Source organism: Arachis hypogaea, chromosome 6, assembly GCF_003086295.3.
Source record: "Arachis hypogaea cultivar Tifrunner chromosome 6, arahy.Tifrunner.gnm2.J5K5, whole genome shotgun sequence".
In the NCBI taxonomy this organism is placed as follows: domain Eukaryota; kingdom Viridiplantae; phylum Streptophyta; class Magnoliopsida; order Fabales; family Fabaceae; genus Arachis; species Arachis hypogaea.
Window position 1 is genome coordinate 5,206,913 of NC_092041.1, and position 24,138 is coordinate 5,231,050.

Here is a 24,138-nt window from a genome sequence, read left to right on the forward strand (position 1 = left end):
TGGCGTTAATCTTGGAGGATCTGCTCCTAATCCTCATTCTACAGAAAACTTTAAAAAACTGTATCGATAAAAGTATTATAATATATGCTCGATTATAAATCTTCATAATATCTTCATTTGCGTATGGTAGGAGCTTCGTTAGATTTTTTTTTTAATTCAGAAATAAGTATTAGTGTACTTATTGATATCAAGGTTTTGGAAATTGGATTGGACCGGTCAGTTCGACCGAATTAACCGAGAACTGATCATCTAACCAGTTCGGTTGATATCTAAAATCGGCCTGTAAAAAATTGATAAAAAACCGGTCAAACCGGTGATTAACCGATAAATCGAATGAATTGGGAGTACTAGAGCAAACACCCACTAGAAGCCCTAGCCACCACCTTCTCTATCATTGATCTCCTCTCCTTGGCTGCCGGTGGGACAGACCGTGGGTGTCGTCTTCAAGCGCTCTCCCTCTCCATCTCTCTCTTTGTCTTTGTCTAAGCTCATGGTCCCTCTTCGAGCTCTCGCGCTGTCGCTGTTTCTTCGCTCCTTGCCGTGGGTCGTCGTTGCTCCACTCCTCGTCGTGGGTCGTCGTTGCTCCAATCCTCGCCGTGGGTCGCTCTTTCCTTGCCGTTTTGGCTGTCGCCCCTTCTCTTCTCCTCTAATTCTAGGTAACTTTGTCTCACACTCTCTGAGCTCATTCTATCTTCGCCATTCATCTTTTTTCCAACTAATTTTGAAGATTCTGAGCTGAGTCTCTGTTCCGAGTTTGAAATTGGATTATTTATTTGATTTGTTGAATGTTAAACTAAACCTGCTAGAATTATTGAAGCCAAGCTATTTGCGCTCTGTCACAGTAAACTATACTTATAATTCAATGGAATAGGGCTTATGGAATGCCAGCAATTTGGTGGAGTCAATGGAATTTGTTTCCGAAATTCCGTCCAGATCCGCCACAATAGTGACACTACAGAGGGGATGGGATTTTCTTGTATATGGTTCTCACTCTTACCCTAAATTGATAACAATTATTTCGCAAATGCTATTTCCTCAATTACTTACTTGAATGTTGAGTTGATTCTGAATTTAATTTTAGGTAACTCTATGTCACACTCTCCGAGCTCATTCTGTCATCATTGTTCATCCTTTTTCCTATTTTTGAAGTTTCTGAGCTGATTCTGCATTCTAAATTTGAAATTGGATTATTTAATTTGTTGAATGTTGATGTGATTCTGAGTATGATTCGGAATTCAATTTGTTGAATGTTGAATTAATTCTGAATTTAATCTTAGGTAACTCTGTCTCACACTTTTCGAGCTCATTCAATTACTTTTGTTGTTGATGTGTTTTTAGATTTGTTTGGATTCTAAATGAGAACATGTTGATTAAATTAATTGATTAGAATTCCAAAAAAATATGATTATATACTTTGGCGGTCTTATATTCGACGAATTTAGGAATTTGTAATTGAATTGAATTTTGTTGTGTTACGATTATATTTGAAATTTTGTCTTATATTTTGTAATTGAATAGAATTGAATTTTGTCTTATATTTGAAATTTGTAATTGAATTAAAATTATTTTAAAAATATTGAATTTAAATATTTAATAATTTTAATGTATATTTAATTAAATCGATTTGGCTCCGGTCCGACTCCAATTAGACCATTGAACTATTGAACCAGTCATTTGACCGGTTCATTGATCGGTTCGGTTCTCGCAACCTTAATTGATATACCTATCAAGAGGAAGCTCATAAAATAACTTCTGAAACTAAATTTTTGCTGGCTCTTCCAAGCATCAATCTAAAAGAAAGCGATTTCCAACCTCACTATTTTTTAGAATACTAAATTAGTGACCGTGCACTTTTTTAAACGACATGTGAAAAATATGATATCTAGAGGCCACCATTCAATGTAGCCATAAGAGTCTATTAAACTTGAACCAATATTAGTGAAGTATAACGATATGGTATAATCTAGTCATGGAGCTTTTTTCAGTGGGAAAAGTATTTTCAAGACTTTTACGGTCCAAGATTCTCTATAAATTATGGCCATTGAATTTTTGAATCAACAGCTCAGATTTAAAACTTTTATTAATGATATAATAATTATATATATATTTAAATATTTTTATAAATACTTCTAATTTAAAATTACATTTTTGTCCTTTCTTTTCATCTTTTTTCCATCACCCCCTCTTGCCAGTGACATCGCTGAAAGGAGAAGTACGACCGCCACGAGGAGCCGCCATCATCGTCATCTTCTCAGATTGTCTCTGCGTGCGCCGTCCTCACCGTCGTTCATCCGCGTCTTGCCATTTATTGCAGGCATCATCGGTCGGGATCCGAACACCGATTCGGATTTGGATTTGTTACCGCTGTCCATCTGATCTGTGATCTGTGATCTCTTTGATCTATTTTGTGATCTGTTTTCCATTACTTGATCTCTGTGTTGCTTTTGTTACTATTATGATTCTTATTATCCGCCAATAGGTACGTTCCTTCTTCATCTTTGATTCAAAAGCAAAGATCGATCGGTTTCTGTTCGGTTCTCGAATCTGTTAATTATCTTTGTTTTTACTCAGATCTGATGTGAATTCTCGTGGTTGTGTTCAGGTTATCAACGATTGTGAAATTGGAAGATCCAGAGGTTTCAGATTTGTGACCTTTGCTTCTGAACAAGCCATGAGGGATGTGATTGATGGCATGAACGGCTCCAACCTTGACAGCTGTAACATCACTGTCAACGAAGTTCAATCCCGTGGAGGTGGCGGAGGCAACGGTGGATATGGTGGTGGTGGATTTAGTCGCGGCGGCGGTGGTGGTAGATATGGAGGCGAGGCCGTCATGAAGGTGGATACAACAGAAATGGTGGTGGCGACGGCGGTGATTACGGAAAAAAATGTGAGAAGAAAAAGATAAAAAAAGAAGAAGAAGATGAAGATATTTATGTAATTTATTATTTTAATTTATAATTTTTTTTAAGACCACCAAGAATCTGAATATATTTTTTTCACCTAAAATAAAACCTCTAGTCATTTAAAGGTATGGAATAATGCAACTATATAAAGGAATCTTTTACTAATTTCTCACTCCAGTGATACAACAAGTCAGCTAAAAAAAATATATTCACATTTACAATATGTACATCTATAAAATATTTAAATATTTTATTCAACTATTTTATAAAAAAAAAATATATACAACATTATTACAAAGCTAAGATATAATCTCAACTAATCATATATATTTTAATAAATATCTAATATAATATTCTTTCAGTATAAGTTATTATTAACATATTATAATCTAATAAAAATGATAAAAATAAAAATCACTTGATTTACCTGTTATTTATGAATCCAGTTACATGAGTAATATCATTTAACCAATACAACTAATTCACATAATTCATTATGCATGTTTTTTTAACAAAACTACACCAAATCACACATTAAATCACCATAATTACGTATTTTCTTTTGTTTCAGAGAAGATGTATATATAAGAAAGAAGACGAGCTTGATGAATATGTATATAAATACTTAAATAGTATGTTAAATTTTTTTTTTGGTATTTATTCTAAGTAGGCTTCTCATGGGTTTTTTGTTTGGGCTCAAGGATTTGATTTCTTCCCACTCTCATCAAACACCCCCAAAATTATTGCATAATGTCATAATGGCTGATGCATTGTCATATTTTTTTTAGACCCTTTAAAAAATTAGTAAACAATAAAAAAAATTCAATCATCATCAAATTTATAATTTTTTATATAATATATAGACTTTACAACCACCTATAACTTAAATAGTATAATTTTTTTATATTCATTCAAAGATTTACGAGTTTTATGATCATTCTAACCAAACGTTAATTTTTTTTGGTGATGCCATTTGTTTAGCTTCCTACCTAGCAGGTAGCAATATCTAATTAAAACAAAAATCAGATATAAAAATTTAATTAAAAGAAAATTCAAAACTTTTATCACAAACAATATCTCTGTTGAGATAATATTCCAAATCAATAGACAGTACATATAATTATAATTAAGAAATGCCAATTAGAACTCTAGGTCTTATTCAGACAAGTAATAAGCTGAATAAATAAAATACTTTATAATTGATTACCACTGCATAACATGGTGGGGATGAAGCTATAAGACAAGCTCATGAATGTAAAATCTAGGAAAACGAAACGAAGAAACTAAGACAACAGAAAAAGTTGGCTTCAGTTTACTCAAATAATTCAAAAACAAAAAGCTCGAACCCACTATCCAAACTAATAACTTAATTAGCAAATTTTTTTTAAAATTTTGAACTCAAATATCATTACTTAAAGCGATAATTTAATTTTAAAAATTATACTAAACATTAATACTACTACTTTTTATAAATCAAAAGTTCGACAAAATTATTTTTTAAGTTTCCAAACGGCCTTTAACACTGTGACTTTGCCTATTTTTTGCACATCCAATGATGTTTCAGAAACAAGTCTTATCTCAATGGGTGATTGGCCGAAGTTCAATGCCGTGATGCGTATCCTTCTTATTATGGGATTATATTTTTGTTAATATATTGGAATTATAGATATGATTTATTTGCCAACTCTATCTCTGACCTCTGTGCTTCTCCATTTGCCAGCTAGATTGGTTGACCGTGTAGAGAGGAGAGGGGTTGGACCACTCAACTTAACCACCAAACTCGTCCACACTTAAGGATAAGGAAAGAAATGTAGTTATTTTTTAGTTGTATTTATCTTTAAATTTTTTGCTAAATAATTTTCTTTTTCTAAATACTTACGAGAATATTCTCTCCATTTCAAATTACAGAAATATTTGGAGAACAAAAGAAGAGAGTCTAAAATTACTATTTTTTATTTTTTTAATTAAATTTTAATACAATTAAATGGACAATTAATTCTTGCTCACATGCGCTGCATCTTAAAATAATAGAGATTAACGCTTTTTTAATTAACTTACCTTCAACGGTTTTTAATTCTTTTGTTATAATTATAATTATAATACTAAAACATTATGTTTCATATCGAAATAATAGTAACTCACCCATTAATAATTTGAATTGGTTTTAGTTTTATTTATCCTCAGATATCTTACTTTATTTTTAGTATTGTTTGGTTATATACTTAGTATTTTTATTTTTTGATTTATCCGTATTGAATTTGTTATTTATTGTTCTTTAATATTCGTTTTTTTCATTAGGCAATGCGTATGTCATTATAGTTATATATAACTTATGTGCGAAAAATACGGATTTAGATTCTATTTATTTTTTAGATCACATGATTTTCTTGGAATATGTCCAATTTATAATATTGTATTATTTGATCATCTAAAATTGATGTTATATATTTAAATTTATAGATATTTTCTGTATGATATTATATACAATTATGAATATTATATATGTATAAAATTGTAGATATTATATGAAATTAAAAATGTATATATTTATCAATGTTATATATATGTATGAAATTATGAATGTTAAATTATATATATATATATATAATTATGGATGTTATATTTAATTAAATAAATAAGTAATTATAGTTGTTATATATATAAAATTATATATGTTCAATTAAGATGTCATATGTACATAAAATTATAGATATTAAATTAAAAATATTTTAACTACTTCCATTATATTAAACAAGAAATGAAAAAACAAAAAAAAATTAAAAAAATTTATATGCATATTAGGATGGAACTTTCACATGAAAAATAATAAAAAATATTTCAAATCTAGTGAAATTACTATTAGTAAATAATATTTTCACCATAGTAATTAATAACATAATTTATATATTATTAATATGTTTTCTGTTATTACTATCCAAGGGATTAATGCATATCCTAATTCATTATTACTATCGAAATAATAAATGTTTGGGATGCAAATTAAAAAGATAATATTAGTGTGAGTGCACGTTCTTAAAATGAGAGTAAAATATTATAGTAATTTGGTCATTAACTAAACTGATATATATGCTTTTATTTTTGCTAAATTAACACAGTTATATTAACTTTTTAATGAAGTGGGAAAGTAAATGGGACAATTAATTTGAAGCACTAATTAATGAAACCTTTAGTTTTAGATGTATGTTGGTGGGAAGAAGAGAAACTAATGCTAGATTAGTTATGAGGAGTTGGACCGAATGGTTCACACTTACTACACCAAATTCTAGAAGATTCAAGATTTGACGAAATAACGTGTTAGAAGGTTTTCAATAATTTACTTTGTGTGTTCTAATGTTTATTTTACTACTAATACACCAACTTACGCAAGACGCATAAACTAATACTTAAATGACATTGGTTTGATGATAGAGAAGCATTTTGATTTGGTCAGATGGCAGCTGGTGGGGAAAGTGGAAGGTGGCTTTGGTACGCGGAAACGCCGTCGTTTAGCGAGGAGAAGATGTATCTACTTTGAAAGTGGGTCCCTCTCATATTACTTTGTCTATTGCCACTTGGCACACTCCCCATGCTCGTTATTTTTTTAAATGGATTCTTTCTAATTTTTTTTAACCGAAGAGAATAAGGTGTGATTTTTCACCTTTAATTTTATGAGTGAAATTAAAAATAAATAATAAATAATAATAAATAATTAGATTAAATATTGAACATTATTTAATTCAATTTTTTATTCACTTGAGAAGATGTGCTCTCATAATTTTTCTTTGAGATTTCTTGGATATCATTATTAGATCTAAATATATAGTAACAAAACAAAACTCATGACGCCTCAATTGATGATTATATTAACATTTGAATCAAGCATTTTTATGTGCGACAAGAATTAATGGTGTTTGGAGTGAGTTTCATATTCATAGGCTTTTTTTTTGTGACTACATATTCATAGGCTTTAACAATCCACAAAGTGAACTTGAATAATTAAGAGAATATGGTAAAGAATAATACAAGTGTGGAACATTTTAGTCGGGGATTACTTTGTAGCTTTAGATGAAGCTGCATAATAGGACTAAATTTTCATTTTGCTCCTTGATATTTATGTCATTACTTATTTTAATTTTTAAAATTTAAAATTATCTATACTGAATTTTTAGATTTAAGTTTAGATATTAATGTGGTCCTTTAACTCTTTTTTACGATGACTAAACAAACGAAATGCTGAGATGACATCCTCCCGCCTACGCTAGATGATGAGTACACGACGTCGATTATCTTTTAGCACTCAAACAAGTTAGAAATATCGTCGTTTTGTATATAAAGGAAAAAGAAATGATGAAGACCCAAAATAAAGTATTTTTCTTCTTCTCTACCTCCACTATTCTTTATTTCTAACTTGTTTGGACGCCAAAGACAAATGACGTCGTTTACTTCATCCAGTGTGACAGAAAGGATACCATTTCAGCATTCCGTTTGCTTAGTCATCGTTAAAAAGAGTCGAGGGACCTAATGCCCATACTTGAATCTAGAGGATTAGTATAGGTAATTTTGAATTTTGAAGACTAAATTGAGTAATCGCGTGAATCTCATTAACCAAAATAGAGATTTAGTCTACATAATAAACCTGTTTAAATCTTTGCCCGGATGATTATTTATGGTTTTTTTTTTATATAAAAAAATATTAGTGTTACTGTTGTTGGAAATATAATTATTTGGTATAATTACATGTAGGTGAATTTTATAGATGAAAAATTAATATGTGGGAACATATTGCAACACATGAAAATATATTACTTATTGTTGTTGTTGCTGTTGTTCTCTTTTAATTATAATTAAGGTGCTATTTTCCAACCGATAGAGCTCTTCAAACAAAATATGGGTAGGAATGTTACTTGAACTATATAAGGGCTATAAACAAAGGCAAAATTCTTCACGCCAAGGAGAAACTATTGTAAGCTATGGTATTATAGTTAATGCACAAATCAGTTATGGTACATGTTTCTTAGAACAGGGCATTGTATTATGCCTATAATATAATGAAGTTTCGGTTGCTATAGTACAAGCAGAGGAAAAAATTCAATAAAAATGTGTAGGCCATAGTTGCTTCTATTGCAAAAGACAGTTACCGTGTCATTTTTCTGTTGATTTTTCTGATTAAAAGATTGTATGTTACAACCACACTCTTTTTCTGGTGCATCCATCAACACTGATACCTAAAACAGCATCTTAAACTACCATGCACCTTCGCTCTTTTGACTCTTCTTCTACCTAATAAACGTATTCAACCGTGTCCAAGTTGTATTTTTAAATCAAAGAATAATAATTTGGTAAATACTTTTCAAACTTGACTATTTTGCACCCCGAGTAAAATTTATGTAACATCTCAAAATTCTTTAATTGAGATTAACAACTTCAAATAAAGTGGTGACTATTAAGCATTTCGTAATTCTTTTAACTTAATGAAAAGCAAAAAAAAGGGAGGAAATTTTAATTAGGTCCATTTGGAAAATTTTAAAAGTAATTTGTTTGAGCTTTTGACTTATGAAAAATAGTAGTATTAATGTTTGGTGTAATTTTTAAAATTAAATTGCAGCTTTTTAAGAAGCTATTTAAGAGTTTATAGAGAAATTAAAAAAAGACTTCTATCATAATGTTACTATTTTTTATCACATTTTTATAAAATAAATCTTTTAAAACTAAAAATTCAAATACAAAATAATTTATTTATAAACTATTTTTAATATAATTATTTTTTATTTAAACTTTTTTTTTAAATAACTTAATTAAATTGTACCGTTTTGTTAAAATTGGCAATATTCAAGATTTATGGAAAGTGGGAACTCTTGCCTACCGGCCTACAAAAACGAATAGCATATAATGAACCGGAATCTGGATCATTTTTCTCCGGCTAGGAATTCCTCAAAAACAAGCAAAAGACAATGACAAATATAAAGATATAATTAAAGTTATACATTAACTAATATAAATACAAAAGTAAAAGTTTGATGTGGTCCAAATTTTATTTTAATTGAATATAAAGTTGGCGCCGAAGAAGAAAGGAAAGAAAAAAAAAGGCTTAATACCATTATATATTAAATAAAGAAAGACAATGTATATATATGTGAACTAATGGTTGCAACTTTGTTAAAAGTGGAAGAAGACAGCCTAACAGTGCAACTATGATTAACCGTATACATCATAATTTGATTTTAATATTCTATAAAATTTTGAAGAAAATGATCTAACAAGTACTACTTTAGTTAAGAATACTATATTTTTGAGGACAAGTTACTAAAATAAAATGTTTAGAAGTTAATATTATTGAAGTATAATTTTTAAACATTACACACATAAATGTAACTTTTATAGATCTATGAAAACTACGAAAAGAGTATAGCGATTTACGTTGAGACGCGTGTTAGTAAAACTGCTACATTTTGTAGCGATTTCTGAGGGAAGACAACAAAAAAAAAATTCACGACATTCCGATTTCTTTACAAATGTCACACTTAAAAAACCGTGTGAGGTTATAGTGGTTTCTGTTTGGTTACAGATGCTTATAAATACCAAGCCGTAGGAAGTGGTGTAGTAGTAGATTGTCATTTTTACAAATTTACAAAAAGATAGTGAGGAGAGTTTTTTTATTCTAGTCCATTGTCATGGAAAAATTAAAAAGAAAAAAAAAGTAAAAAGCACGGCATTAAGTTAACTGATACAGAACCAATGAGCGTTTTTATCCGGTCAACAAATACGTTGTCAGAGTTGAAAACAAATATATTGCAAAAGGCAGGGTTGCGTGGGACAAAGTAGGTGAATAAATTGTTCTACAAAATTTTAATTGCGGTTGTGTCAACTAGTGTGAAGTATGAAACATTTATGATAGGATCGGATGAAGATAAGCATGTTTTATTGTTGGAAGATGGCGTCGACATTTTTGGGGCATCGGCGCCCAATCCTCAATCAACTATCGTGGTGGGTGTTTCTACCTCGATGCTTGTCGTTACACTTGGTTGTCTGTTGGCTGATCATCCATTTGTTGCCGTTAGAATAGCTAGGTCAACTCACCAAGTATGATTCCGGGTATTTTAGGTGACGGTGAACCGGATCCGGTTAAAACTGCGATGCGAGAGGATGATTCGAACGCTCACATCGTGGGGACAGTGATAAGGATCCGAATACTCCGAAGAACTCACCTTCACATCAGGGGCCATCTAGTTTCGGGACACAACAATATTTCTATAGATCTATGAAAATTGCATTTACGTCTACAATGTTTAAAAATTGTATTTCGATAATATTGATTTCTAAACATTTTATTTCAATATCTTATCCTATTTTTTATGCATTTAATACATTTTATTTTAGTTAAGAATTTAATACATTTTAAATTCTTAATAAATGCCTACCAAACCCAATTTTAAATAAAAATGACGGTGTATATTAAAATAGTTATTATTATTTTGAGCAAGTTACTAAAATAAATTATTTACATATCAATATTATCGAATTACAACTTTTAAACATTATATACAAAAATATAATTTTTATAAATTTATAAGAACTACGAAAGCAATATAGCAGATTAAGTATTATACGTAAATTGCTAGAGGGTATAGCAATTTACGTTAAAACACACAAAATAAGAAACTGCAACATCCCTCCTTTCTTCACGAACGCCAAATTGCATAAACCGAGAGGACTATAACGGTTTATACTTTTTAGAAATGCCTATAACACCTGCAAAATAAATTAAAGGCGGTTAGACCAAGATGAAGATGAAGATTATTTCTTTTTGTTAGTTTGCGTTGATGATGATGGTGGCGTTTTTGTGCATTTCTTGTAAACTTTAATAAAGGATATTTTTTTTACTAATTTTGCTATTTAATCTCATTTCTACTAGAAAATACTAAAAAATAATCATCAAAGTTTTTGAATTTTTTTTTATAATTATAGTTTACAAATAAATATTTTTTTAATATTATTGTTAATACTCTTTGTTAAATTTTTATTTTTTTATTTATTTTTCTGGTTAATAGTATAGATATTTTTTTAGAGCTTTTTTTATGTTCATTGATATATATTATTGTATGTTTTTAATAGAATTTTTAATATTCATTGTTCATATAAATTTTTTAATTATTTTTATTAATATATATTTTTTATAGAATTTTTGTATTTTATACATTTTTTACTTATATTATTAAATTAGTATATATTTTATTTATCATTGTTAATTTTTATAATATAAATTATATTAGAAAGATATAATTAAATACAAAAAGAGTACTAAAAAAATTATAACTAAAAGAGTATTAAATTTTAATACATAAATTTAAATTTTTTAAAAGAAATTATAGTTAAAGAACATTAAAATAATATAATTTAAAATTATATAAATTTATGTCTTTTTTAATAATTTTTGTCTAAATATAATTTTAAATAATATAATTTAAATAATATTTATTTTATTATAATTCATTTTAAAACATTTATCTTATTATTCTTCTTGCTCTATTCTATAATCACATAGATGCTATCTTCTTCAATGTTTATATCAACTTTCTAGCTTCTTTGTACTATAGTAGCATGTATCACGAGTTTTGTTGATTAATTAATATATAAATGTATCCAAATTTTGTTGAAGGAAGTTAGCTTGTAGATTAATTCACAGCGAACAAACAAACAAATAATCATAAAAAATCATACCTTACGGAATTACTGCAACTATATAATTGAACAAAAGCATGGCTTATATTCAGGACTATACCAAAATTGTATTTATAGGCACACATTTTTAGACCATTATAAATTGCTGTACTCTTCTATGCGGTTTTGGCGTTCATGAAAAAACTATTAGAGTATTGTGGTGTCGTGTAATACTTATACTTAGTCTGCTCTACTCTTTTAAAAATTTCTATAAATCTATATCAATTGTATTTCTGTATGTAATATTTAAAAGTTATAATTTGGTAATATTGGTTTGTAAATAATTTATTTTAGTAATTTGTCTATTTATTTATGTATAAATACATATATTGTTTAATTTATTTTTAATTTATATTTTATTTTAATATATATATTTTATATTAGAGCAATGCTAGGGGCCAGTAATTTTGGTATTTTATAACCATCAATTGGCTATCAATAGTGTTTTTAATGGTGTGAGATTATATCCAATAGTGAGAAATCACTCACTTTTCTTTTGATGGTTAAGTGTTGGCCAAAAAATACAAAAGTTGCTGGCTTCCTAGACTTTCACTTTATATTAATAGACTCTGAATTGACGTTTCTAGATACGATATTCATTCGACACTTGTCCGATACACATATTTTGTGTGTCCAACATGGTTTAACAAAAAATAAATAAATAAATACTTTATCAAACATGTTTGAATATATTGAAATATCATCACATATCAGTATGTATTAGTATGTCTAATTTTATTCTTAATTTATATTTTTAAAATAATATATATTATTATTTATTAAAATTAGAAATTATTTTAAATATTTTATATAACTAAAAAGATATTAAAAATTGTTAAAAGATTAATTTATTAAAATTAGTGTGTTTTTATGTTATGTATGATGTATCCAGACTTTATAAGTGTACATGGAACGTAGTTGTTTTAACTTTTAAATTAGTTCCTTAATTTATAACAACGCACAAAAGTCAATCATTAATTACTTTTAATAAGTATTTAGAGGAAAGAAACGAAAACTACACACACAATAAAAGGCTTACTTGGTTACATAAGATATTGGAAAAGACAACTAATAAATTGTAGGGCCATCAACTACTACTGTAATTATGTACAATTCTATTATTAAATAAGAAATGTTATATATACATATTTTTATATATCTTTTATTTTTATATTAAAAGTAATTAATAAAAGATAGAAACAAAAAGTTTATTTTTCTATCATAAAAATACAAAAAAATGTGTATAAAAATTAATAAAACTATACAAGCATAATTTTTCTTATTTAATATACTATAAAAAATAATAATAAAAAACAAATCTCATAAAAATATGAGAAAGACACGTAAAGAAATCAAACACATACTAATATTACATGAAAATTATAAAATAAATAATGTTATATATATATATATAAATCAAATTTATAATATTTGATTTAGGTCAAATCAAATAATATTATTTGATTTAGTAGGTAAAATGTTAAATCGACTTATATAGCTTCGATCTACTTAGTTAGAAACGCTGTTTTAATTAGCATATGATAATTCGAATCAATGAATTTCGATTTATCTACAAGTGGTTTCGATTTACGTTTCTACTAAATCGAATGTGATGGCTTCGATTTATAGTCGTTGTGTAACACCTTACGACACAGACGTTACACTTAAGTTTGTAAATTAGAAGTGGTGAGATATTACGACCTTTAAAAATAAAATTGCTTATGTAAGCATCTATGAAAAGAAATTTAACGAAAAACATTAAAGAAAAAATTAAACTAAACAATCAGAAACCGCGCCGCGCACGAATCCAAAAGAATAGCGAGATAATGGAAAATAGAAGAGACAAGTTATATACATAGATAAAGAATTTCAACAAGATTTCATAATAAATTCTAGTCTGCGAAACAAAGGCCGGCTATATATATATATATATATATATATATATATATATATACCAAGCTGTCTCGAACTAGAGTTGGCTGGCATTGCTGAAGATTGCTGACTCCCGTTCGAATCTCCTGTATAGCCCACATTTACAAGCATGGCCAATAGTTCAGGGTCTTTACTTCGAAAAGCGGGCGACGACAATAGAACAGAACTTGCAAATCTTTGTCACTGTTTATGACGAATGAATCATAGTTTCTACTATCACGCATCACAAAAATCGAAATTCTATAAAATAACTTCTCCACCCATTTCACGTCATGTAGTTCTAGTTTTTCGATTATAATATTATGAAACTCGTTTAAACTTATCGAAGGTTTGAGAAAAACGCTCAGTAGATTCTTATCAGTAAAATTTATTTTAGATCACTTTTTTTTAATTGACCCTCTATAGTGGTCCAGAACTAAAAAACTATCATCACTAGCCATTATGAGTCCCACTGAATTTACGTTATACTTCTATTTATATACCTTAGTATCCCAAAAAATCGAATTAGTTCAAGCCAATTTATACACATGGACATAACTATACATTAAATAGAACCTGGTGGATTTGGTTTGTTACTAGGAACCGTTACTTATAAATCGAATTCGTTATATTCGATTTACTAGTTGATTGTAAATCAAAATGATTCTATTCGATTTGTTAGGATTCATTGCAAATCGATATAAGTTAATTTGATTTAATACCGTATATAATGGCTAATTTGAATTTAATTATTTCGATTTATATAAATTTATGAAATATTACTAATTTGTATTATTTTTAATTTGATTTAATACTACAAAATTTAATTTGAATCTAATAAATTTAATTTGTATATATATATATATATAATATTTTTTATTCTGAGACTTTTATGTAATACTGATATGTGTTTGATTTATGCAAGATTGCAAGTACTTTACCCTCAATACATATAGTAAAACACCTTTTTTTTTTCATTTGGACAAAAATTGGAATAAAAATACTAGTATAATCTATAACATAGCAGGTTGGATATTGAAAGTGTGTTTGGCAAATACGTTCAAAGAGAAGAAGTATGTTTAGACTTTTTGAAAGCTTCAATTTTTAGTTTGGCAAATTTTTTATTGGCCAATTTTATGATGCCTATCAATTGTTGCCTAACTTTTGCCTAACTTACCTTTTGTGGTATGTTTTGAATTTTTAAAAATATTTTATTTTTATGTCTTTCAAATTAAATATTAATCTTTAACCCTTTATAATAAATAGGCACCACTTTTTAAACACCATAGCATTCACCTTTTTTATTCATGAAAGCAGAAGTGATTTTGAATTACAAGAAGCAACAATTTTAAGCTTCTACATTTCACCAACGAAATTTTAGCCATCAACATTCAATCTTTATTTACCTTTTACCAGCTTTATCTTTTATGCATGCATGTTATTGTATTATGTATGAAATTCTTATCATTTGTATTTATATGAACTCTCTTTTTCTATTATTTATTATTTTTATTTTTTGTTAATTATTTGTTTGACATTATATATTTTTATAGTTATAATTTTTTTTGTTATTTTTTATTATCTTTTTATAATATAATTTATTAATTCTATTAGGTAAAATAAATTAAACAAAAAAATAATCGTAAATAATAATAATAGTAAAATATCATAGCATACTAAAAAAGAGTATTAAGAGAACTAAAAATATACTATATAAAAAATATTATAAAAAATTTTTTGATTTATTTCAATCACTACCAAAGTAAATATTTAATTTTTTTTATTATTCTTAGTACTCACTAAAATTTATATTTTGTTAATTTTAATTAAAAATATATTTTGTCAATTTTTATATGTTATTTTTATTTTAGTATATAAATATTAATTTTATTATAAAATTAATTAATAAATTCTATTTAAATATTTAAATTAAAATAATAAGATATACAAAAATTATTTAAATTGATGTCTATTTTAATAATTTTATTTTTAAGTAATTTTGAGTAATATAATTCAAACAATATTTATTTTACTATAATCTATTTTAATATAAAAATTTTCAAACATAAATTATTTTAATATAAACTTACTTTTAATTAAAATCAAATTTACAAAATCAATTTTATGAAAATCTCGTTCTTAAACTGTAATTCAAATACACATTGAGTATTTGAGTGTACGCGTTAGTGCGTGGCATATTGGTAATTTCAAGTTGTTAGAGTGTCGTTCTTTTATCCCATAATATAAGGTCTTTTTCATCTATAAACTTGTTCCTCGTTCTCCCTCTGCCTCTGCCTCCTCTCTCTCTCTCCCATTTAGCCACCACCGCCAACAACATCATCACAGCAAGCTCAATGGCGAGATTCAATTTGTGTGTGGTCCTCGTGATTTGTGCGAGCATCTTGGTGGTGATGGCTTCGTCGCCGACAACAACGACAGCGGATGCAGGGGACCACTTCAACCCCATGGGAATGGTTGGAGGATGGGTAGCTTCCAAGAAAGGTTCAGGCTCCTCCTGCAAGGGCTCCATAGCAGAGTGCATGGAAGCAGGTGAAGAAGAGTTTGACTTGGACTCTGAGATCAACCGGCGCATCTTAGCCACAACCAAGTACATCAGCTACGGTGCGCTCCAGAGGAACACTGTTCCCTGCTCTCGCCGTGGCGCTTCCTACTACAATTGTCGCCCTGGTGCTCAGGCCAACCCTTACAATCGTGGCTGCAGCGCCATCACAAGGTGCAGGAGCTAAATTAAAATTATTTAATTTCTCCATTTCATTTCATATATATAAAACTACATATATTTCATTGTTATATTTGGAGAGTTCAGGGGTTTTATGTTAATTAATCATATTTGCGAGCCACATCTGTGACACTTGATGAATATACTGTGTTCATTATTATTATATTAATATTACATTGTTTATTTGGTGGTGGTGATGTTGCGAGGATTTGGATGTTGATTTTTGAGTTTTTGAACCTTTATGTAAAAAAATAAAATAAAATAAAAAAGAATAATTTTGTTGTTGTGGAATTATCCTTTTAGAATTGAGACGTTGCGTTTCACCTTGGTTCTCTTATGGCCAGCTACGTGCTAGCCTGTCCGTTTATGTGTTGGAATGGTGACAAATAATTGAATGTCAGCTCTTTCACCATTTCAATATTCAATAATTTCTTTATTATCCTTTTATTTTTCTATATTGTTTTTGCGGTTCTATATCTCGAATGTTGCAAGATGGGAAATTCAAATAATTTTTGGTAACCTTTGGTTTGTGGTTAATGCTTTGCTGTACGCGCCTACTCGGTGGTATCACAGACCCAGAGAGAGAGAGAGGAGAATGCTAAATACTTTGTTTTCCTTGTGCTAATCTCTTATTCTTGGGAATTGAATTTTGCCTGTGTTTTCTGAGATTTTTGTTCGGTGTGGCCAATTGTTCAAAATTGAACGTTACTAAACGAATAAACGTTACCTAACTTGGGCTAAAAAATTTAGAAATGAAAGTAGTACGAGGGATATATTTTAATATGATAATTTTTTGTGTTTTTTAAAATTATGAGAGATACACAATTAAAATTTTTTAAAAATTTGGGATATACAAATCGAACTCTTCGATTTGTGTTTAAAAAATTAAAAATTTGGAGTACATAAATCAGACGTCTGATTTATATATTCTAAATTTTTTTTGATTTTTTAAATTTAATTTGTACTCCGTAAATTAAATTATTCTATATTTTTAAAAAATAGTATAGTAGATCACAATTCAAAAAAATCCATTGTTAGTCTAATATTAAAAATAAAAATTTGACCTAACTCGTATCTAGGGGATGAGTAGACAAAGGTAAGAACAAACTAAACGAGGTTAAAGTTTTTGGAAATTTTTAGTTTGATTTTTCTTTGGTGACTTTGGTTAAGATGGAATTTTTAAAGTGTTACTTTTTCCGGAATTCAAATAGAATTTAATAAAAATTTAAAATTTAAATGTACCGTTACAATAGATTTCAAATAGGGTTTAAAATGGAAGAATGAATGACTAGAGAGATGAATCCAGGGGTGAACAAGTTGACGGCAGAAGGATTTATTTATTTTATTTTCCCCCTTCAAATTAATTAATAATTCCCCTCATCTTTTATCTTATGTTTTAGTGGTTGTGGTTGTTAACGATGGTTCCATCTCATTTTAAGTACCAATTCTATAGTCCAAATTAAAAAGCTAAGAGTGGTCCCCCACCCAAGTAATAGTTTTACATATAATGGCCCCACAAATTAATCGGAATCTTTTTTCTAGAATTCGAAGCAGATGTTATGAATTAAGACCTAGATTGCCTTTCAACGCTGCCTTTCAACGCAGTTGCTTGCAAATAATTTCACAAAATGATGTGATTTTTATTGGGGGTTCCAGTGTTCACCCAAAACCCTGAATTCCTTAGTTTGGAAGGTCGATGATTTTAATTTGGTAGTAATATTCATTACTGATCCTTACTTACAACTTACCAACCATGTACAGTAATTTGTATGACCTAACACGGTTTGGAATCAAAGAGAATCTTCGTCATTTAGCAAACTCCACCGACAAGAACATTATCATTCTAGAGACACACGTTAACTTTTCGTGGATGCAAATCCATCAGCTTAAGGGCTCAAAATTGGGCAAATTATTAAATTTATTTCTCAAAGTTCACCTCATTTTTATTTTGGTTTTCTTTAAAAAAAATTAATCAAAATTATTCGTGAAAGATTTTAAATTAGTCATATTAATATTTTATTAATTCTGGATTTTATCAACTCTGGGTGTGTTTGATAAACACGTTGGAAGCACAAAAAACACGTTTAATCTTTTTGAACTGTTTGGTTAATTTTTTTCTTCTGAACGCGAACATTATTCTGGGTTTAAACTCGTGTTCAGTAGAAACAACAAATTGTACCAATTTTTTGTTTAGCTTCTGCGTTCATTTCATAAGTTAAAAAATTAATTGATATTCTACTAATTTTGCCATTCAATCTCATCTACAATAAAAAATACAAAAAAAAAAATGATCAGAGTTCTTGAATTTTTTCATAGTTATACTTTACAAACAATATTTTTTAATATTATTATTAGTACTCTTTGTTAAATTTTAATTTTTATCATTTATTTATTTATTTATTTATTAATAGTATGGATATTTTTGTTCAAAATTTTTGTATGTTCACTTATATACATCATTGTATTTTTTTAATAGAATTTTTAGTATTCATTGTTCATGTTTTTTTTTAATTATTTTTATTAATACGTATTTTTTATATAACTTTATTTTTTATTTGACTTTATATATTTTTTTACTATATATTCTTAAATTAGTATATATGTTATTTATTTATTATTAATTTTTATAATATAAATTTTATTAAAAAGATATAATTATATACAAAAAGAGTACAAAGAAGAATATTAACAAATTATAACAAAAGAGTACTAATTTTCAATACATAAATTTAAATTCTTTTTAAAAAAGTGTTAAAATAATATAGATTTGAATGATATAAATTCATGTCCGAGAAGTGATGCGCATCTTTCCTGTGAATTTACATTCAAATTTGTGAATTTAATCAAGATTTAAATACTTATTAGCCACTATAAATGCTACTTTGAGTTTTGTGCAATTCTATTTATTTCAGGTAACATTCGGATAGATTTGACGGAGTTTTATAGAAGAAGAGGAAGAAAGTGGATGATGCTGTCAATCCTGACCTCCTTGCACTCAAACCGAAATAACTTGAGCTACAGATGTCCAATTGACATAATTTCAACAGCATTGGAAAACTAACTTGCAAAACTTTCCAACAATATATAATAGTATATACTTCCTCTCCAAACTATATGGTCATATTAGCGCCTAACTTGGATAGAAGAAAGCTTACACTTACAAAAGCATGCCACGCCCAACTCCATGATTTCAAAGTTAGGCATCAATTCATTAATAAGGAATGGTATCCATTCATCCATCAAGCAGGGCATGAGTATTTATTATTTATTTTGATTAAAATTTTTATTTTATTTATAAATAGGAAAATATATTATTTAGTTTTAGAAAATATATTTTACATTAATTAGGATTAGATATAAAAGGGAAAAGAATAAACTCTTCGGGTTAGAAGAAAATCTCCTCTCTCTCTACTACTTCATTATGTAAATTACAGTGTTACATGAATCCTAGTTTTTCTCTTTGAACTATGAGCAACTAAACCTCCATTGTTAAGGTTAGGAGCTCTGTCTATTGTATGGATTGATACTATTATTTTTCTATTTTAATTCATGTACTGATTTATATTTCAAGAATTGTTTTCGTTCTTTATTTTATGAATTTGAGTGGAACAGAAGTATGACCCTTTTTCTAATTGAGTTCTTGTATAATTTGGAAAAGCTATTTACTTGAACAATAGCTTGAAAACAATTTTTCGTAAATTCTAATTATCTGGACTTAACGGGATGCATAACATATAATCCTCTTATATTTGGGTAATTAGAATTTTTGTGACATATAAACTATAATTGAACTTCACCCTCTAATTGGAATTAAGTGACCAAGGAATTGGCGGTTGATGAATTTTAGAGGAGACTAAAAGGGTCTAAGGAATTAGGGTTTAGTCACATATAGTTTGTCATGAATTAAATCTTGCATGATTAAAATAGTTAGTAAGAAAAGTCAATTCGAAAAGATAAATATCTTTTGAAGTCTTAACTATTTCTACATATATTATTCACATCAATTTACTGTTTACTTTCTGATATTTTGAATTTACTGTTTGATGCATTTAAACTCTCAACACTCTTTTGCTTGTCTAACTAAGTAAATTAATCAACCATTATTGCTTAATCCATCAATCGTCGTGGGATCAACCCTCATTCACTTGAGGTACTACTTGGTACGATCCGGTGCACTTACCGGTTAGTTTGTGGTTGTAAATTCCGCACCAGGAAGCACTACTGTAAAGATTTTTTTTGTACAGATTAAGTGTTTGTGGTTAAAAATAACTACACATGTATATCAACAGTAACATTAACATTATTAAATAATAATTTGTATGGCTTAAAATGAATATCTGTATGTCTCTGTATGAATTTACATCTGTATGCTATAATTGACCTTCATGTCCTTTTTAGTAATTTTTGTCCAAACGTAATTTTGAATAATATATCCAAACAACATTCATTTTATTATAATCCATTTTGATATAAAATTACCCAACATAAATCATGTTAACACCAACTCACTTTTTATAATCCAAACACACACTCTATCGTTAACGCCGAAAGCTGACCTGGAATGTTAGGGGTACACCTTAACATATTAAACGACGGCGTTTTAAGTGTTTGAGAGTTGAAATGGTGGAAAAAGGCTAGACGATCTGTCAGAGGCTGTAGCCTGGCCTGTGTTTGGCTTGACCTAGCCTGTTATAAAATAGGCATAAGTTCAGACTTTTATAAAAGCCTTATTATGTTAATAGGCTAGGTCCAAGTTCACTAATTAGCCTTATTGGTCTGTCAGGCCTGCCTGAGTCTGTTAATACATAATTACATATATAAATAATTTTTTTATTATTAACAAATTTATGAGATATTTTAAATTTATTATATTTAATTATAAATAATTTTGTATATTTTAAATACTTTAACATTTAAATTTTTTTATAAATATTAAATATGACATATTAAATATAAATATGTTTACTAAAAAATAATTTTTTTAAATAATATTTTTATTTTTGTAAAAAAAAATTATTAAGCCTTTTCACAGACTTCAGGTCAGACTGAATAACAGGCCAGACTTAGTACTTTAAAAAAAATCTATAGCAGGCTACAAGACAGACTCAAGTCAATTAACTACATGACAGGTCAAGCCTATTAAGAACAAAGTCTGGACTGACCTAGCCTGTTTTCACGCCCTAATTCTTAGTAAAAAAAAAATTGTTCTTCGTGGCTCTTTGAACACAGCAACAAGGCTCCGTGGAAAATGACCGAAGTTGGAATCAGACGCGCGATTATACGGCGGGTGTTGCGTGCGTCTTCTCTGGTGAAAATAGGTTCACAGTTCGCAGACAATATAGAAAGAAAGGCAACCTTTTTGACGTTATTTGAAGGTAAAAAAACTTTTTTTTTTGTGTATAATCTATATCTTATCATTGATTGCAAGAGAGAATGAGATTTTGATGATTGTTTTAAGTTAAATGGAATGTTGTTCACTTTTGTTCTAGTGGTATTTGTGCCTTAGTGTTTCGGTTAGCAAAGTAGCATGTTTCTCTGTTATATATATATATATATATATATATATATATATATGTGGTGGGTTCTCTGGTAGCATGATTTTAGGTGGCTAAGTGTGGTTAATGTTTGACTGGCCAATGACATGTTAACATGTGACAAGTGGTGAATCTTATGTATGAGTGCACTAATTGTGTGTCAAAAGGATTGTTTAGTGTTGAGCACTAATTGAGCGCGTAACTTTGTGAGGTTTACTGTAGGGACAGTGGAGTAATTTTGACTTAAAAAAAATGACTATGACATGGGCTGACTAAAGTGTGAGTGGACAAAAACACTAAAATTAAGGTGAAGAGGGCAATGTAGAGGGCAAAAAAAAAGAAAGGTTTTTCTTTTTTATTATTTTAGGATGAGATGGATAAATTTCTTTAATGGTGAAATTAAAAAAAACGAAAATAGTTCTTTAAGATTTGAATTGAAAAACCTAAAAAATTCGTGTTAATACAAAATTTTCTTATATTAATTATAAGTAAAATTAGATTCAATTACAAAAAATACTACTTCATCTTTCCTTGTAATTTCTTTTTGGAAATAATGAAATTTTTTATATATAAGAAAATTTGAATATTTTAAAATAAAAAAATTAGTAAAATAATAAAATAAAAAATTAATTATTATTAATTTTACAATTTTTATAAAATATATATTTTATTATCTTAATTTAAGAGTAATTAATTTTTTATTATCAACTTTTTTTTTCAATATTGATTTATAAAAAAATAAACTTTTTTTTTTAAATCCTGCATATGCTGTTGTACAGATTGCACCCAAATAACAAGGAGATACACAGCCGCAGATCGGAGGAGGCTTCGATGTCGTCAACCACCCTCGCCACAGCACTTGGTTGCGGACCTGGAACGGAACAGTAGTGGCTGAATCTGCTACTCTATGTACTGAATGTGCTCAAACCACAATACAATCGTCATCCAAAACCCAAAATCCTCCCCTGAAACAACACGGGAGGCTTACTCATGAAACCAACGGTTAAGAACTCACCCTCAACAATGGTTCAAGTTGACTCCAACATGAACCCCAGGTCATGGTCGCCATCCACGGCAAACCTTTCAAACTCAAGTGTGGAGAGTTTTTTGGTTATTTAGGTTTTTTGGGTAACTTTTTAAAATTTTTAATTGGTCCTTCTTCTTAATCTGATTAACTCTTAGTGATGATGGTCCTAATTAATCATCCAACTTTTTACCTTGAATGATTATCTAAGTTATTGGGGTCAGCAAAGTCAAACAAACCTTTCAGTTTCTACTCACTATAAGCCACATGCCAACATTCTTTTGGTTTGGCCCACTTAGTCACCTTAGCCATGAAAAAAATAAGCCACCAGAGTCTGCACCTATATATATATATATATATTAATGTGTTTATTGTGGTGAGTGAACTCTTTCGAATATGTTCAGGGTCGATTTTGTAGGTGAATTATGGTTTATGCTTGTTATTTTTTGAATTTGGTTAAGATTTATGTACGGTCATCGGTGGAGTTAAGCATGTATTAAGCTTAGGTTTTTAAAACATAGTTGTTTGTTTTTGCATTCTTCTCAAAGAATTTTGATGGAATGTATTGTTTTCCATCATCTCTTCATCCATTAACTATTTTTCTATTGTTCATATGCTTACTAGCTTTGCAAGATAGCATGATATGTCTCTGCATGATTCCGTACTATCTTTTAAAAGCATAATAATAGTTTTTAATTTTTCTATAATCAATAACTAACATTTATTATTATTTATTAATAACACATAAATGCTAATATTTTTATTTTTTTATTTTATAGATGAAAGGATCTCTAATGATATTTGTGTTTTATTATGGTAAAAAATTTAAAACTAATAAAAAAGAAAGAATGACTTATGAACCAGATCACACAGAAATGTTAATGAATGTTGAAGCAGATACAATAGATGTTTTTTTTTAAAGGAGTATTATAAGGAATTAGAGTATGCTAAGGTAAACAATTGCTTCTGGAAGATTCCATGGTTGTCTCTCAAGTTTGGGTTGAAGAAGTTAGATATTGATGCTAATTTGATTAAAATGATCTTGTAGGAAGAATCACAATGTTATTAATATATATTTCGAGCATGGGGTTCAGAACCACAATTGGTGGAAGGTGTGTAAAGACATAGTTGTAGTTTCAAATAATGAAGGAAAGAGTGTCTCAAACACAAAAAAAATTACTCTCAACCCACAAAATCCAGAAGTGAGTTAACACTTTTACTTTTACAACCCAGTCTAAGCTCATTTTGGCCCACAACAATATCACAACCCAAAAAACCTAACATGGAACCCCAAAAATTCATTTT

The 24,138-nt window shown here is 28.4% G+C and overlaps 1 protein-coding gene across 1 annotated transcript; it reads left to right on the forward strand.

Moving 5' to 3' along the window:
- Positions 1-15,765: 15,765 nt before the first annotated feature.
- LOC112695538 (rapid alkalinization factor) lies at positions 15,766-16,566 on the forward strand. Its single transcript, XM_025747904.3, has one exon. It carries the CDS (start codon positions 15,890-15,892, stop codon positions 16,280-16,282), a length of 393 nt encoding a protein of 130 aa, XP_025603689.1. The 5' UTR covers positions 15,766-15,889; the 3' UTR covers positions 16,283-16,566.
- Positions 16,567-24,138: the final 7,572 nt, after the last annotated feature.

Coding starts and splice junctions, on each gene's coding strand:
- LOC112695538 (XM_025747904.3), top strand. CDS start 15,890: ATGGCGAGATTCAATTTGTGTGTGGTCCTCGTGATTTGTGCGAGCATC.